This window comes from Natator depressus, chromosome 3 (genome assembly GCF_965152275.1).
Source record: "Natator depressus isolate rNatDep1 chromosome 3, rNatDep2.hap1, whole genome shotgun sequence".
Lineage (NCBI taxonomy): Eukaryota > Metazoa > Chordata > Testudines > Cheloniidae > Natator > Natator depressus.
In genome coordinates this window covers 199,345,422-199,361,362 of record NC_134236.1, presented here as the reverse complement: position 1 = coordinate 199,361,362, position 15,941 = coordinate 199,345,422, and the positions used below count along the sequence as shown (strand labels likewise).

The 15,941-nt window shown below is 39.1% G+C and overlaps 1 protein-coding gene across 1 annotated transcript; it reads right to left on the bottom strand.

Annotated features, from left to right (window-relative positions):
• Positions 1–5,675: 5,675 nt before the first annotated feature.
• Positions 5,676–15,934, bottom strand: MKKS (MKKS centrosomal shuttling protein). The gene is made up of 4 exons (XM_074949650.1): positions 14,944–15,934; positions 11,887–12,062; positions 11,077–11,187; positions 5,676–10,172 (listed from the first exon to the last, which is right to left on the bottom strand). The coding sequence occupies exons 1-4, from the start codon at positions 15,932–15,934 to the stop codon at positions 9,732–9,734; spliced, it is 1,719 nt and encodes a 572-aa protein (XP_074805751.1). The 3' UTR covers positions 5,676–9,731.
• Positions 15,935–15,941: the final 7 nt, after the last annotated feature.

Here is a 15,941-nt window from a genome sequence, read left to right as displayed (position 1 = left end):
GGTGAGGCGAAGCATGAAACAGTTCAGTCCTATCCATATAAAAGGTTAGCCATCGCCTGACATCCGAAGTATGGAGGCACTGTTCCTCTGGGATGAATGTAACTTAGGAAAAAACACGGGTAAATACACTGCCTGGTTCAAATGAAACTGAAACCACTTTAGACAAAAATTTTAGGTGCGGTGATTAAGGTATCTTGTCTTTGGAGAACTGTGTGTAAGGACACTCAGCCATCAGGGCTTGCAACTTACACACCCTCATTGCAAATGTAATGGCTATCAGGAATGCAGGTTTCTGAGACAAGAGGAGCAGTGGACAGGATGCAAGGGGCTAGGACGGAGGGCCCATTAGAGCCCCAGTACCGTGTTTAGGTCCCACATGGGGACTGGCTCTCAGACTGCAGAATGTAAACAGAAGTCCTCTTGGAAATCTCATCACCATGGCATTGGAAAAAAAATGATTTTTCCCTGAACAGGGAGGTGAAAAGTTGATGCACTCTCAAGTGAGCGTGAGGCCTGATTTCTGAAAATGTCCTGGATAGACGTCCCCATCGGGGAGCATGGGGTGTGGTGTTGAGAAGCAGCATGTTTAATCAGATGGGCTATCAATGGTGCAGCCCTGGAAAAGTCTTAGGCCAGCAGTGAGGTCGGGACTGAAAGGCAAAGGAGGTCTATGGTTGCCTGGTATGCCAACCCTGTAGAAACAGTCAGTACTGGCATTGCCCTCATCAGTCCCAGACTCAGTGGACACCCAGAGGCCAGAACCGGCATTGATGGTACAGGGTTTTTGCCCTCCCTACTTGGTACTGGGGAAGGGGCAGAAGTACCCACGCTATCCCATGTGCCAGCACTGGCTCTGTGCCAGTCCACACTTTTTCTGGGAGAGGCAGAGAGTCACCCCGAGACTTGGAGCAGTCTCGATTGGTCTTCTGAGACCTTTCCCTTGGTGCCGGGAAAGAACAGGAGGCTGCAGCCCTCTCAGAGCCCGAGGGCGATCTTCAGCCTGATCCAGTACTGAGGCCTTCACGGCCTGTTCAAGCAGGTGCTGCCTGAGGCAAAGGTCCCCAGCTACCTGAGTCCTTTTCTTGAATTTCTGAAGATCGAACAATGCACCACCTGATCTAGCCAAGGGAGGAGGCACAGCCACAGGCATGAGCACTGCTCCTCTTCAGGTACTGCTAGGCAAAATCTCCAGCTCCAGCCTGCTGGGCGTGCACACACCTAAGTGGAATACACGCCTGCCTCTACTCGAAGCAGAATGATTATTAGTGGTGTGTCTACTGAAAATAGAAATGTAATTATAGAAATGCTGAAGGACACTGTGCTGCCCCATTGTCGGAACTTATTCAAGAATCCTTTGAACTCGGTCTGAAGTCTTATGTCTGGTCTACATTTAAAGCTTAGGCTGACACAGTTATGGCTTGCAGGGATCTGAAAAAATCTACACTGACCTTACCACTGGTGTAGATACACAGCTAGGTCAACGGAAGAATGCTTCTGTCAACCTAGCTACTGTCACTTAGACAGGTGGAGTTCCTATAGCAATGAAAAAGCCTTAAGCTGCAGTCCTGCTCTGAAGAGTGACTGAGAAAATAACACTTTACTCAACAGACTTGCTGCTTGTGTATATTCAGAGCCAGTGCTGCTGACATGAGGGATAAAAATAAGCTTGTGCGGCTTTTTATTCCTGTTAGCCCTGCAGCACCAACACAGCTGCAAAGGAGAGCTGGATTTTATTCCTTTGTATGTGTCATCAACAGGATTGTTTACTAAGCTTCAATTAAATTCCCTGAGCAAATCTACGGAAGGCAATAGAGGATCACTGTGGGCATGGCTTGAAGACAATGGGGTTGCACAGTGACTGTTCCACACTGGATAAATACTTAAGAATCATTTGGTCAGAAGTTTTTTTCCTTCTTGCACTTCATCACCTATTATAAAGCTTCTGGAGGCCAAATTAGTGATGAAGTGCAAGAAGGAAAAAAACCTCTGACCAAATGATTCTTAAGTATTTATCCAGTGTGGAACAGTCACTGGATCAGAGAAAAGACTCTGTAGTCTAGTGGTTAAGCATCCAGCTGCAAAACCTCTCTTCAAATCCCCCCCACCTGGGGTATCCCACGTCCAAGATGACTGCTCTAGTCATGGGGCTAAAAGTTAAAGGTGGGCACCACCTTCTTTCCCCCCTCTCTGTTTTGTGTTGAGTGATGCAGGCACTTAACTCACTCCTGCAAGAACAACTTAGGTCCCTAATTGGCATGACTACAGACAGTAGGTTCCCATTTGTGGATTGCTGAACAGAGATAGGGGCTCCCCTGCAGCCCAGATTTAGGTGCCTAACTCTGTGAGGCCATAGCACACACTTGTCATCAGCACCTCCCATTGACTATCTTAGGCAGCACCTGGACTGGCATGCTGGCTTCTGTGGATTGCATTCTAAGGTGCCTCTCTTTCCCCATTCATTGGATAGGGAGCCTGGGTGCCTAACTCAGGCATTGTGGATTGCATTGTTGTTCCCATGACTTTTTCTAGGCACCTAAAAATTAGGCATTGTGAGAGTGTTGCAAGTGAAGAGCCTAAGGTTACACAAGAACTCTGGGGCAGAGTAGGGAATTGACCAGGCCCCAGACTAGTGCCCTAACCACTGGCCATCCTTCTCAATCAAGCACTGGCATATTAACCTGTGGTGTCATTAACAGATTACTATAGACTTTTAAAATGCTTGTAGCTAGATCAAATCAAAGTCAGTTTTCACCAGGTTACCAAAAAGTACATCCAATCTCATTATCTTCCAACACCAAAAACGTTCTCTTGCCTCTTGTTGAGACACTGGAGATGTTCCTAGAAAATCTTCGGCAATCATATCTCTCGATTTTTTTTGCAAAAAAAATTGAGAGATATGATTGCATCTCTAGATGCAATTGAATTACATCTGATCTCTATATATCAGATGTAATTCAATTGTTTTACAGTGCCTTTAAGTCGATTTTTTTTAGCAAAATAAACAAAGACACAAGCAACAGTTTCTACTTTACTGAAAATTAAAGCAACTGTTATTTTAACAGTACAGGCAGTCCTCGACTTTATGACATTCGACGTATGAGGAACGGCACTTACGATGTTTCTGAATTGACACCCTGATTTGACTTACAATCTTCGTTTCGACTTTACGACGCTCGGTCCTGCAATGGAGTGGATTGCGGTTCCGACATTTTGACTTAAGGCGCAATTTTCAGGAACCAATTGTGTCGTAAGCCCGAGGACTGCCTGTATTCATTACATTTCCAATTCTTGCATTGGATGGTAAGCTGCTACTAATGATACATATAGTATTCATGGTACTAGATGTTACACATTCTTCATTAACTGAAGTATTACCAGCAGTCTTTCTATGCCTTAAGATACACTCCATCATTTGGCTTAATTATTCCTGATGTTTTCATAGCTTGCCTCATATAGTGTAGGATCAAGAGCTGAAAATCTTGGTACAAAAATAACTTAACACAGCCTCTCTCTTAACCCAAACAGCTTATGCTTTACACATTTTCAATTGATGTTTTATAATAGTGTAATAATTACTTCAAGTTAAACGGTAAGACACTTTAATAGGTTTCTCTATGCATCATTCCTTGTTTATGAAAACGATAACTAGATTACTTATGCTCAGAGTGAATAAAAATTCTGTGCTTAAAAAAGGCTGGTAAATTTTTTTTTTTTTTTTCAAAACTGAGTTACACAAAGCAGATTGTCACCATTTTTATCCAATATACATGTATATTCATTTGAAATACAAAATGAAAATACCAGAAGACAGACAATAGGCAGATTTGGCCACATGAGTAATTCAGAGCTAATTTATGCCAAAACCAACTTGTCCCATGTGACCAGAAAACTGGGGCGGGGGGGAGGAAGAGGGGAGAGAAAATGAATCTTGAGCAAGAACTGTAACTCCCTGTTTGATCTTGGCCGCAAGCTATTAATGAGCAAAGAAAAAGAGGTTTCTATCATTCAGGCTTAAGATCAAAACAAGGCAGCATAGTTTAGAGCTTTATTTAATCAAAAGATGGCATGTGCAGTCAAGGAATGAATTGAATAATAAGTGGGACACTTATCTGCATCTTTGCTTAAGATGGTGTTAGAAACTTTATTATTTATAAACTGTCTTGTTTTCTGCAGAACAGTCAGGTGCAACCATACAAAAGACCTCCTATTTCCTAAGTTAGTCTGTGATTCCTTTTCAAGTCTTCCCTTAATAAGTCCAGGTTGGTTTTTTAAGCATTTGCTATATGAACTAGTTCTATGCATTGAAAATTCGCTTGCAGCAATTTAAAGTCAGATAGCGTGGACAGTGTATGGCAAAAAGAACTTCTGAACAAAATATGAAAGTAAGAAGTGGGTCAACAAGTCTTTTTTTTATGTCTGAAGTTAAAAATGAGTAATTCAGTAGTTTTATTTGACTGTGTAAAGCATATGGTGAAGGTGCAGAAATTCTATTTTATATGTATGCTCCTTGTTGAGTAACTCAATTTAATTTCCCCTACTAATCTGAACAGAGCTATCAAACATTCTACCTTTACATGGTACGTGGGGGTACATCAGACAATGTCATTTAACTTCAGTTTTTACATATATTTAAAGGCACCTTCAAGCTTACTGGAAGGACATGACTTTACTCTTCCTATTTTGCAATGTAATTCTTTCACCTACAAAAGATTTGGGTAAGGTACATGAGACCTGTCTTCTACAGTGGGCTCTGCAACAGGCTTCATAAGTCACTTGGGCAAGTCACAGTCTTTCTATGCCTCAGTCTTTTTCTATAATATGAGGATTACATTTCCGCCTCACTGGAGTACTGTGAGGATAAACTCACTGTTTCTAAAGCATTTTGAAAAGTTTGGCTAGAAGGCACACAATGGATACACACTCTAAGGTGCCACAAGGACTCCTCGTTGTTTTTGCTGATACAGACTAACACAGCTACCCCTCTGAAACCTGACAAGCAAAATAGTAGTCTTTCTTTCAAATGAACTTTTTTTTTAAAAAATTATGTATTTCCACGAGAACAAAATGGCAGCAGAGCAACCTCATTGAACCTATATAGAAAAATAGCTTGATTCAAGGTTGTGAGAACTGAATGAGGTCGTTTGAGTGCCTGGATTAGGCCCATGGAGTGGCTTCCTTTGTCTCCATGTTACTTTCAGTTTTGAGGAATGATGTTAAAATTGCAGTTGCTAGGAAAGTTTTGTGCTGGTTGTAACAACACGGTATATAGCAGCACTTTAAAAAAAGAAAGGAAGAGGGTGGGTCGGTGTTGGAAGGCAGTGTCAGCATGAGATATTCTAGAAAAATAGATTCTGGGTGTAATGGGTTCCCCCTGGGGTGCCAACTGGAACGGGGGTACTACTGAGCCACACTGACCGACCAGCCTGGGCTCCCTTCACACTGCCAAGCCCTCTCCCAGACGTAATCAGCTCTGCATGGGGAGGCTACAGTGAAGGAACAGCCCAGCTACTCAAGTGCACACCCCCCTCTGGAGTATAAACCCAAAATTATACTGTCTTGCACTGCACAGAGATCTGTACAGCGTAAGCTCATGAAATTTTCCCCCTCCCTCAATGTGGTGAAGGATATGCAATAGCTTTCTGCCCCAAGTTATGATTCTCACACACGGGTTTCAGACAAAGCAAAAACAAGTTTATTAAGCACAACAGATAGATTTTAAGTGATTATAAGGGATAGCAAACAGATCAAAGCAGATTACCTAGCAAACAAACAAAACACGCAAACAAAGCTTAATATACTAAAGAGATTGGATATGAGTAGCAAATTCTCAGCCTAAATGATGATTCAAGCAGCCTGCAGAGATTCTTAAGGGGCCATCTGCATTTGCTTACAGCTTAAAAACCCCAGGTGTTCCTTTCACAGGCTAAAAATCCCTTTAGCCTGGGTCCAGCACTTCCCCCCAGTTCAGTCCTTGTTCATCGGGTGTTTTCAAGAGTCTCTTTAGGGCAGGGAGTCAGTGAAGAATCATGATGATGTCACTCCCCTTCCTTAAACAGCTTTTGCATATGGCGGGAACCCTTTGTCTCAAAACTTGGTTCCTACGCCAGTCAGTGGAAAAACACTGGTATTCCAAGATGGAATGGAATACCAGGTGAACTGGTTACATGTCCCTGTAGTGCCACAGCAGCCATTGCTCAGAGGCCACTTGTAGCATCCTCAGGAAGACCCCCAGGTGGGAAATAAGCTTCTTCTAAGACTTATTGTTTTCTCCCTAATGGTTCATTAACTTGAATGGGCCCTTCCCAGCCAGCCATCTAGACTGACAGCCTTTTGCCTAGTGAGCGTTCCCCAGGTGTAAACACATTTGTGATACAGATACATTGTCAATATTCCTAACTTCAGATACAAAATGACACATGCATACAAACAGGATAATCATATTCATAAATCATAACCTTTCCAATGATAGCTCACATGATCCATCTTACATAAAATACATCAGAAGTATACCATAATTTAAATTTTTTAGAGTGTTTAGCAGGATCATTTGGCTCCAGGCTGCTTCCAGAGGGAATCTCTTTTGCAAGGGACAGGTAAATGTTTTTTTTTTTTAGATATTTCAGAATTCCTTAAACAGAACAAGGCCAATTTCTCCACATGAATAAAGCAAAGTTATTTTATGGTACTGTATTAACTTCTTGTACAGATCTCCTCCTCCCTAACAAAGGATAGCCTTCACAGAAGTAACTGCAGAAGGGGGAGGAATTAAAAAATTAAAAACCACACAGGATTATGTTTCTCTAGTTCAGCCATCCTGGGTGAGAGGGGGTTTGCGATGCTGTAGAGGTGTGAACAGTGGTCTGTAGAGATAGAATATCAGGGAGAATTAATCCCTAATCCTGTAGATCTCCAAACGCAACTTTTGTGTTCTGCTAGTACTTCCCTCCCCATTGGTTGACCAACTTCTGAACCATGCTCCCATTGCCTCTTCACTGTAGCTGCGTATTCTGACATCTCCTGTGGAGCAACATTACCATGAAGTTGGGGTTTAATCTCAGAGTGAAGGATTAGAAGAAACTCAGTGGGGGGGAGAGGAGGGGGGGGAGGAGAGATCCTTAGGTACTGCAAACTGTCATAGCTTTCTGGAGTTCTGACTGTTTACATCAGCTGAGGATCTGCCCCATGATGTGGAACTGCTATTACCCATTTCCATGTGTACCTGCTAATTTCTATGCACCTTTCTACCTTCCATCCATATAAACAGAGATAAATATGTACCTCAGTCTTTAAATTAGTTCAATGCACAAATAAACTGGAATTTGCTGGTCCAGGATCACCATGTTCCCAGATTATACTAGGATGCTACTTTAACCAACAAGACTTTTTCTAGAAAGTATTGAATGGACAAGATTTCTCATCTAAAACTCCAGAACAGTCATCTGTTTTTGCAGATAATAGAACTACTAAAAGAGTCCTGAAAACAAGTTATGGTGAAAGTCAGAAACTCCAAAATCATGTTTATGATGACAAAAGAAATATTTATGAAAATAAATGAGAAGATGGCATATGATTAAAGAACATATTGAAAGAGCTGCACTAAATCCTAACCGCATGAATCCCATTATTATTAAGAGCTGCACAGCTAAAACCTTCAACAACTTTGAAAGTTTACTGATGGGGTAGAACAAATAAATACAATAATCAGGGTTCCAAGTATTAAGTTTTACATAGGAAATCAAAATGATACAATGGATTGTTATATTGGTGACCTCCCTGTCTATATATCATATATAGCACACTTAATAAACAGAAGCAAAGTACAGTATTTTTATTCCATATTCATAACATTTTTCTATAACAGATATTGCTCACTGTACCAAACCAATTGCACAACATAGGTATAATAGAGTTTTTCACTGGATTGTAATAATGACTCTGCTAGGTAACAAGTACGAAGGCAAACTTTTGTTCATTATCTAATGGAAAGAAAATAATAGACACTTACTATCACAGAACAATCAAACTTTGTGCCACTAATTGTGGTTGAAAATATCTGGCATCTATGCAATCCCAGCACACGTGCCTAAAAGTACCAACTCCTGAGTTAGTCAGCTGTGATGTTTTAATATTTTCTTTTTTGTATAATCTTTTATGTATTATATAACATCTATTGATGTTTTTTGCAGGGTGGTCAAACAGGTGGAGGCAGAGTAAGGAGGGGCAGATAGGCAAAATCAGGGATAGAGGATAGGAGCTGGGGTTAAAAAAGGAATAGAGGCACTGCTAGAGAGTGATAGAAGGGGACTACTGCAGATTATAGAGAGGTAGAGAATATAAAATGGAGTGAGCAATCTGCATAGGATGTAGGTGACAGAAGGGCTCCTCCCCCTCTCCCCACAAGCTGAACAACACATCTCAGCACCCACTTCTCAGGGCTGGTAAGGAGGGGGGTGAGGGAGACATGGGGTAATCAGGGCTATAAACTCCACTGAAAACTATATTTTTGTTAGTTCTCAGTAGAGTGTGTAGCCTGCTCAGTAAAAAGAAAATGAAGCAGGGGTCCCATACAACATTCCCTCTACATTTGTTACAGAAATTGAAATGTACGGCGTGAATGAGGTGGGAAGAAAAGGGATAGCCTCATGATCAAGGCAGCTGAAAGCTGTCCTTGGGCACTGGATTCTATCCCTGCCTCAGCCACAAGAGTTTCTACATGATGTTGGGCAAATCACTTAAAGCAAGCTTTTCAAAGATGGTCACAAATTGTGTATTTTCTTGGTGCTTGATTTGAGACCCTGTAGTCTGATTTGCAGAAACACTCTCAGCTGCAAGTGAAGTTAATGGAAGCTGTACTTTTAACATATAAAGTGCTACACAATGCTAAGTATTTTGAAAAATCAGGTCTTAAGCACCTCAAATTGGACAGCCAAAATTACTGCAAACCTTTTACCTTAATCTTCCTGTGCCTGGGTTCCTGCTCTATAAAATGGGGATACTAGCTCCTCATCTCACAAGAGTATTACGAGAATAAATTAATGTTTATGAAGCACGCAGATACTAGAGAAGAGAGCCATACAAAAGCTCATGAAGAAACTAATAATTCTGTCTTCAAAGCATGGTTTGAATAGCATGCAGTAAATAAGACATGGAGTCACATAAGGATATAACAAAATATTAAATAGCTGCTCACTCAGTCAGCACTGGCCATTCGGTGGACTGAATGAGTCAGGGGTCTTGTGGAAAAGTACAATGTGATTAGATAATTAAAGACTGAATCATACTGCATACACACAAGGAGGCTGTATTAAGGTTGCACAGGCAACCTTAATTCTGGCACTTCCTAAATTTTGAATGCTACACTTTGCAACCTTCATCTTCCTTTAATGTAGTTTTTTGTGTGTGTAATAACACATATTTGCATATATAGTTTGAATGTATAGAATACAGTATAGTCTGAATTCTCAATCATGTGTTGCTAAAATTTTGGCTATGTCTGAGTGCACACTAGACTATTAATGTTTAGTTTTTCTAACAAAATGGTAAATATAACTGCAAATGTTTATAACTGGAGTAGGAATCAGACAAGTAGCTTAATGAGCAACTGTGCTTGACATTAAAATTCTGTTTATAGACTCTGATCCTGCATAGTAGTCTCTTAGTATATTATTTATGCTGCTTTGGAACCTTTTCAAATAAATATGAAGTTCAAACTAATGCAGATGAAAACTAAACTAATTTTGATCTTCAACTATATATGACAAATCCAAAATCAGATTGGCTGTCTCCACTGCCACTTGCAGACCACTACATTTTGCAGTAAAACAGTCCAGTACAAGCTCGTCAGTGGAGTTTATAGAAGGCTCATTAGAGCAGCTTTGTGGAGTAAAAGGGATACATTGGCTTCGTAAAACTGTCCAGTTGAGATTCTGCTGGTTATTGTAAATCCCACAACCACACTTCAAAACTAAATCTGACCAGTTACAGTCAGAGGGAAAACCTGATTGAACAGACCAAAAATGTCCATAAACCATATCAGTAAGAATTTCACCATCATCGTGCTCCAGGCAGCAAGCTACACACTCCAGCGAGTGGCAAAAGGCATCAGCAACCAACCGGTATTGTGTCCGAGAACAATCTATGGCTTTCAAAACACTAGTAGGAAGGGTAAAACTCTAAAAAGATAAAGTAATAAAAATAATTAGACAACTGTAAATATGTGTACTTTGCACAAACAGGAAAACAAACTAGTAAACGTCTTATTTATTACTGAGCACACACAAAATAGTCTCCTACCAAACTAGTGGATAATAGCTTTGCTGTTTTTAATAAAAGCAATTTTCCCTCTCTTGGTATTAACACCTCCTCATCAATTATTGGGAGTGGACGACATCCACCCTGACCCGAAATTGGTCTTCAACATTGGTTCTCCACTTGTAAGGTAACTCCCTTCTCTTCATGTGCCAATATATATTTATGCCTGTATTTGTAATTTTCACTCAATGCATCTGAAGAAGTGGGTTTTTTATCCATGAAAGCTTATGCCCAAATAAATCTGTTAGTCTTTAAGGGGACACCAGACTCCTCCTCGTTTTTGTTTTTAACAAGCAGTCCAAGTTAACATTTTTAACTGAGGAAAAAATTGTTAATGTGATGGCACAATTCAAATATCAAAGGTTTCCCACAAGTAAAATCAAAGCCCAAAAAAGTCTTATCCTTATTAGCATTCAAGACAAAATAATTCTATACACTCCTTGTTTTCAATTAAATATTATAGGAATAAAATGAACGAACTTTTGCTATGGTAAATGGAAATCTGAAGACCTGTTAAAGAATACAAATACAGTATTTCTTACGTAATAAGTCCTGAGGCAGTATTTATCAGCACATTAAAATCTCATACGATTTCATTTTATATTAGTCATTCTTTGGAAAATAAAATGCAACACTTAATGTCAACTGAATCTGCTAAAGACAAGTCAGATGCTTCAACTCTGTTCGTAATCCCATATAAACTAAATTCCTTGTCATCTTAAGTGAATTAAGCAGTTTTAAATATCCTCTCAAGGCCTTACATACCTTGTGTCTTATGAATGAGGCCAAATGAGTTTCTGTGCAGCCACCTCCTAACAGTGCCAATGGTTGCTTGATTGTTAGCTGTAAGACATGTTCTGCAGTTTGACATGCAAGCTGAAGAGCAAGAAAAAATTGTCATTGCATATATCACTAAAGCAGAAAAAAAATCTTGTTTTAAAAAGGTTTAAAAATTTTGTTTTTTAGGATATACTTTTAAAGTGCAGTTCTTCTCTAAGACGTGTAAATGTACAGATGGCACTTGCTTACTCATAGATCTGCTCTGGGTGATTTCAGTATCATAGCTGCTTACATAGTGAACAAACAAGCTTTTGGTATTCACGCTGCTTAACATTGCAGATCACAGCCAAGAGTGCTGCATTCTGTTCCTCATTTTGCATAATCAAAATTACAGTACTTACTAAGTTTCAATCAGTTACAAACATGGAGCCCCATGTTAGCATAGAACCACACTTTAACTATCTAAATTACTCAAGTGTGAGTGTTTCCAAGTGAAGGGTCAGCAGTGACCCTGAAACTTTCCTCACGCAACGGAGAAAAAGTAAAATAACATCCTCCATTTCTTTCCATAGTGGTGGCCTCTAAAAAGGGGGAGAAATAACTATGTGCAAAATGGTGTGGAAAAAATTCTTTGTTTCTGCTGTATTCATTGAGATGGGCTGGTGATCAAGGAAAAATCTTCTGGTTATAGTGACTGAAACTGTTAATAAACCTTTCGTCACACAATGCTCTCCCAACCTTCTCCCTTCAGAAGAGTATACATTTTTATTAGATATTTTGAAAAACTTTGCCTACCTTCAGCTCATCCCATGCCATTTCATTTCTGTTACAGAGTATCAAGCTGCAGACAAGTGTGTCATTGGGAATTAGATGCAAGAAATGTTTTGAAAAAAAACTCTCAGTGCGCAAGTCCTTCAGACTGCCATAACAAGTAGGAGATACAGAATGTAGGGCAGCAATGGGCTGTGAACCTGTACAATTAAGAAAAAGCAAAGAACAGCATCTATTATCTTATCAGAATAGCTGTCTACTGTGTACTGTAGAACATGGACTGAAAGGCTGTTTTGCTTATATTTTAAAGTTACAAATGCTTTTCAAGACATATTCATGTAAATTTTCAAACTATGATGGAAGTCATGCAGACACAGACCAGTACAGTGCTTTGAAAATATAGGTTCTGGTACTAGTTAATTATAAAAGTAGGAATTTTATTATTTAGATTAGGCAATTTAAAAAGGCTGCATCTGTAAGCAATGTTTCCCATGGGACTCTAGCCCTGAGTGCTGGAAGCAGCATCCATGTGTCAGCTTTAGAGCTGGCCAGAAAAGGTTTTCATTAATGTTTGAAAAATCTGGTTTCCAACCAGCTGTGGCCATATTCTGCTACTCTCACTGTGACATGTCTTGCTCAGATTGGAAAGGTAGATTGAAAAGACTGGAGAAAAAGAATTTCTGCTGCACAGAATGGCAAGCAAAGAGATTTAAAATTGTAACACTGAACTTCTTAGTTTTCAAGCTTTTAATTAAAACTTTATAAATATTGTATTTAAGGAGAAAAAATGATTACCCTTAACTTGACTTTACCAAAGTTGTCTGGGAATATAATTTTCTGAACCTTCACTTCCCACCTTTTTTCCCCCCCCCCAAATAGAAATAATTTTAAATCTGTTTCCTCATTAAAAGTTTCATCTTTATGATAGTCATATATTTCATTCTCTTAAAAGATCCAGTGACTTGCCCTCTTGAGGGTTTTGTACGTTGGTAAGTTATAGCAAAACAGCTGAACCAATTTCAATGAAAAACTCGAGAACTGCCAAGATGCAATCTGGCTGCAGCAGAGATTAAAAGAAAACAAAAAAAAAAAAAAGAAAAGGAGTACTTGTGGCACCTTAGAGACTAACCAGTTTATTTGAGCACGAAAGCTCATGCTCAAATAAACTGGTTAGTCTCTAAGGTGCCACAAGTACTCCTTTTCTTTTTTCTTTTTACGAATACAGACTAACACGGCTGTTACTCTGAAACCTAAAAGAAAACAGGAATTCAAGTTACAGCATATGCATATGAACTAAGACTTCAGCTGGGATAGTAGTTTAAAATGTGTTGGACCTATTAAATAGGTATAAACTTTTTTGTAAAACAAATGACATTTGATTTAAAATAATGAAAGCATTACTGTAGGCATTTTCCCATTGTAACTTTGTACCTCCTGCCTCACCATTACCAGATTATGGCTTTTCATAACAATATCCCTATTTATTTCTTTATGAACAGTGGCACACAAATATTGGGCCCAAATCGGACCCAGGCTAAAGTTGTTATAAGTTAGTGAAGGAAGCTTCTAAACTGATGCCGATACTAGAGATGAGTGTATTACAAGTACCTAGATGTTTAAACTGATGAGGAAAGCCACGATGTTGTATAACATCAAAAACATCTGTTCAGTAGCACCAGGTAATCACTATGCTTGGTATGCAAACTTTTGGCATTTTGATTAACTAAAAACAGAGGGGGAAATGTTTGATGGTTACAAAAAATGTGAAGATTTTATTTTCAATCTTGACAGTGTAGTAGTGGAGTGTATTTGGCAATGCTATTTTTATATTAATTAAAGTCTTTATCTCCTGAGACTGTTCTATTTTTAGCCAGGAAAACAGCTACTGGTTCATAAAGGCAAAGGAACACCAGAAATCTTAAAAGTTAATGAGAAATAAGAGCACAGCTCTTACAGTATCGAGCAACACAGAAAGAATTTGGGTTCTGTCTGTAACTTTTTCCAATCACTAGTTCAGGACTAAAGTACTTTGAAAGTTAACTAATCCTGAAAAAGTCTGCATTGTTTCAAAGCTTTTCTAAGGATGGCAAGTCCTGACGTATTAGACCCTAATCATATAATTCTTATGTTTCTCTTTCCCCACCCTTGAACACACAGACTCCAATTCTACTCACAACTCTGACATTATAGCAACTGAATTTAATGTTTTACCATCTGAAGCTAGGTCATACATTTTCAAATAGTACTGTATAAATGTACAGCTGTGTTTTCTACCTATAACTGTTGTCACAGCTATCATGACACTAAAATTTTTGAACCTGAAGTGGAGAGGAAAGGAAAATAGTAATTGGAATGTCATTTTGTGATCTGAAATCAACACCACAAATGACTAGGAGCAATTTCTATACATATATTTAGAAAGATGAGATTCTTCTCACTTTTCACTAGCAAATCTCACCATTTCTAGTCTTGGTATTTCACAAAACATACTTAACTATTGTAACCATTTAGCCGTGCTTTTTTAGTACTGGTTCAGGAATGATAGCGCATCTTGGCTCATGAGCAGTACAACTTTTATTTCCTTGATAACGACATTACTTGCCAGTGGAATTCTTTTTTAAATGGTCTCTATTTTACAGTATATGAGCTATACATCGAGTGTTTATACCAAATAATTAAATCTTCCATTATTGTTTAATGTTATATAAAACACAGGGTTTAGAGCTTGATTCTATCTGCTCTAGGTAACAGAGTGGGTAATTGTCTTGTAAATATCATTTATTGTGCTTCTGTAGACACATGCAGTAACGACTTTTATGAAACAACTTATAGGATATGGCCACATATGTGAAGGCAGGATCAAGCTCTCTTCGCCAAAGAGTTTGAAATAAAGATGTATATCATGAGATTCTAGTTTGTTGGATTTCAAACAGTACACTATTCAATCTTAGCAAATTGATGATACATAAGATACATCCATCTCAGATACAGGAAAGATGGATTACAATCTTACTTTATGACATTTCTATGTTTCCTTTGAGACTAATGTTATGGATGCCATGTACAAAGTTCATTTATTACCTGTCATTTGACTCAGGGGTTCCATCATAGATACTCCAATTCTGTCTATAGTGATGACATGGTGCTCTTTCAGGTATTGTTTCAAAGATGGGTGGATAACTTTCTGGCACACTACAAGGCCTACTTGGTCATTAACCAACTGCTTTCCTAAATTAAGCAACTGATCCAATACTGCTACTTCTAGAGAAATTCCATGATGGACAATTACAGTTCCTTCTCCAATATTGGAAAGGTCTCCTGACATAGAGATACAGAAGAGTGCCATCTTGATAGTGCTTGAAGAAACTCTTTTGACAGGAAATGTTCTTGCCAATTGAAATTCTGGTACTTCTATTAGTAGTCCAGGTAACACAGTAGAATCCATAACTCTTTTTTCCTTCACAGGAACAATTACACACTTTCCTAAAACAACATTAGTTTCAATGGTATGCGGAATTGTAACCAAAAAAGCCTTTAAAACCAATGTGCTGAGGTGATTGGCTTCTGTTTTGTTAAGCATGCAGGCAGGTTTGCTTGCTAATATGCTACGTACCAAAGAAAGAAGAGTCTTAATACTGTCAAAATCCACTGATATTCGGCAACCACAGGCCTCAGACTTGAGATAGTCAGTACATAAGCTCAAAAGATGTCTACTTATTTTAGTGACAGTACAGGCCGCAAAGTTTATTCTTTGAAAATTTTCAACCAAGCTACAGCAAAGAATGGCTGTAAATAAGCCACAGTCGCTGAAGCGTGATATATGATTCTGTACAGAGGCTGTCAGAACCTTTAATACTGGATGGGTGATAGAAAGGCCACCAAGCAAGGCAGAAGATTGTGAAGTTGTGCGAACGTAGCCTCCCATACCATTGTGGAGCTGTTTGAGTCTACCAGTAGGGCCATAGCAAGACTTTACTATTCCACTTAACACAGACAGAGAGAAACTAACTCTCTCTTTAGTTAGAGGTTCATTAGTACACAATGAAGGCTTTTTAGCTTCAATGCGAGACATCTTCAAG

Excerpts from the sequence above, each read along its gene's own strand:
- MKKS (XM_074949650.1), bottom strand. The coding sequence starts at position 15,934 with ATGTCTCGCATTGAAGCTAAAAAGCCTTCATTGTGTACTAATGAACCT. Across the intron at positions 12,063-14,943 it reads ACCCCTGAGTCAAATGACAG|GTTCACAGCCCATTGCTGCC; the intron begins GTAATAAATGAA and ends TTAATTGTACAG. Across the intron at positions 10,173-11,076 it reads CCTCATTCATAAGACACAAG|AGTTTTACCCTTCCTACTAG; the intron begins GTATGTAAGGCC and ends TTATCTTTTTAG.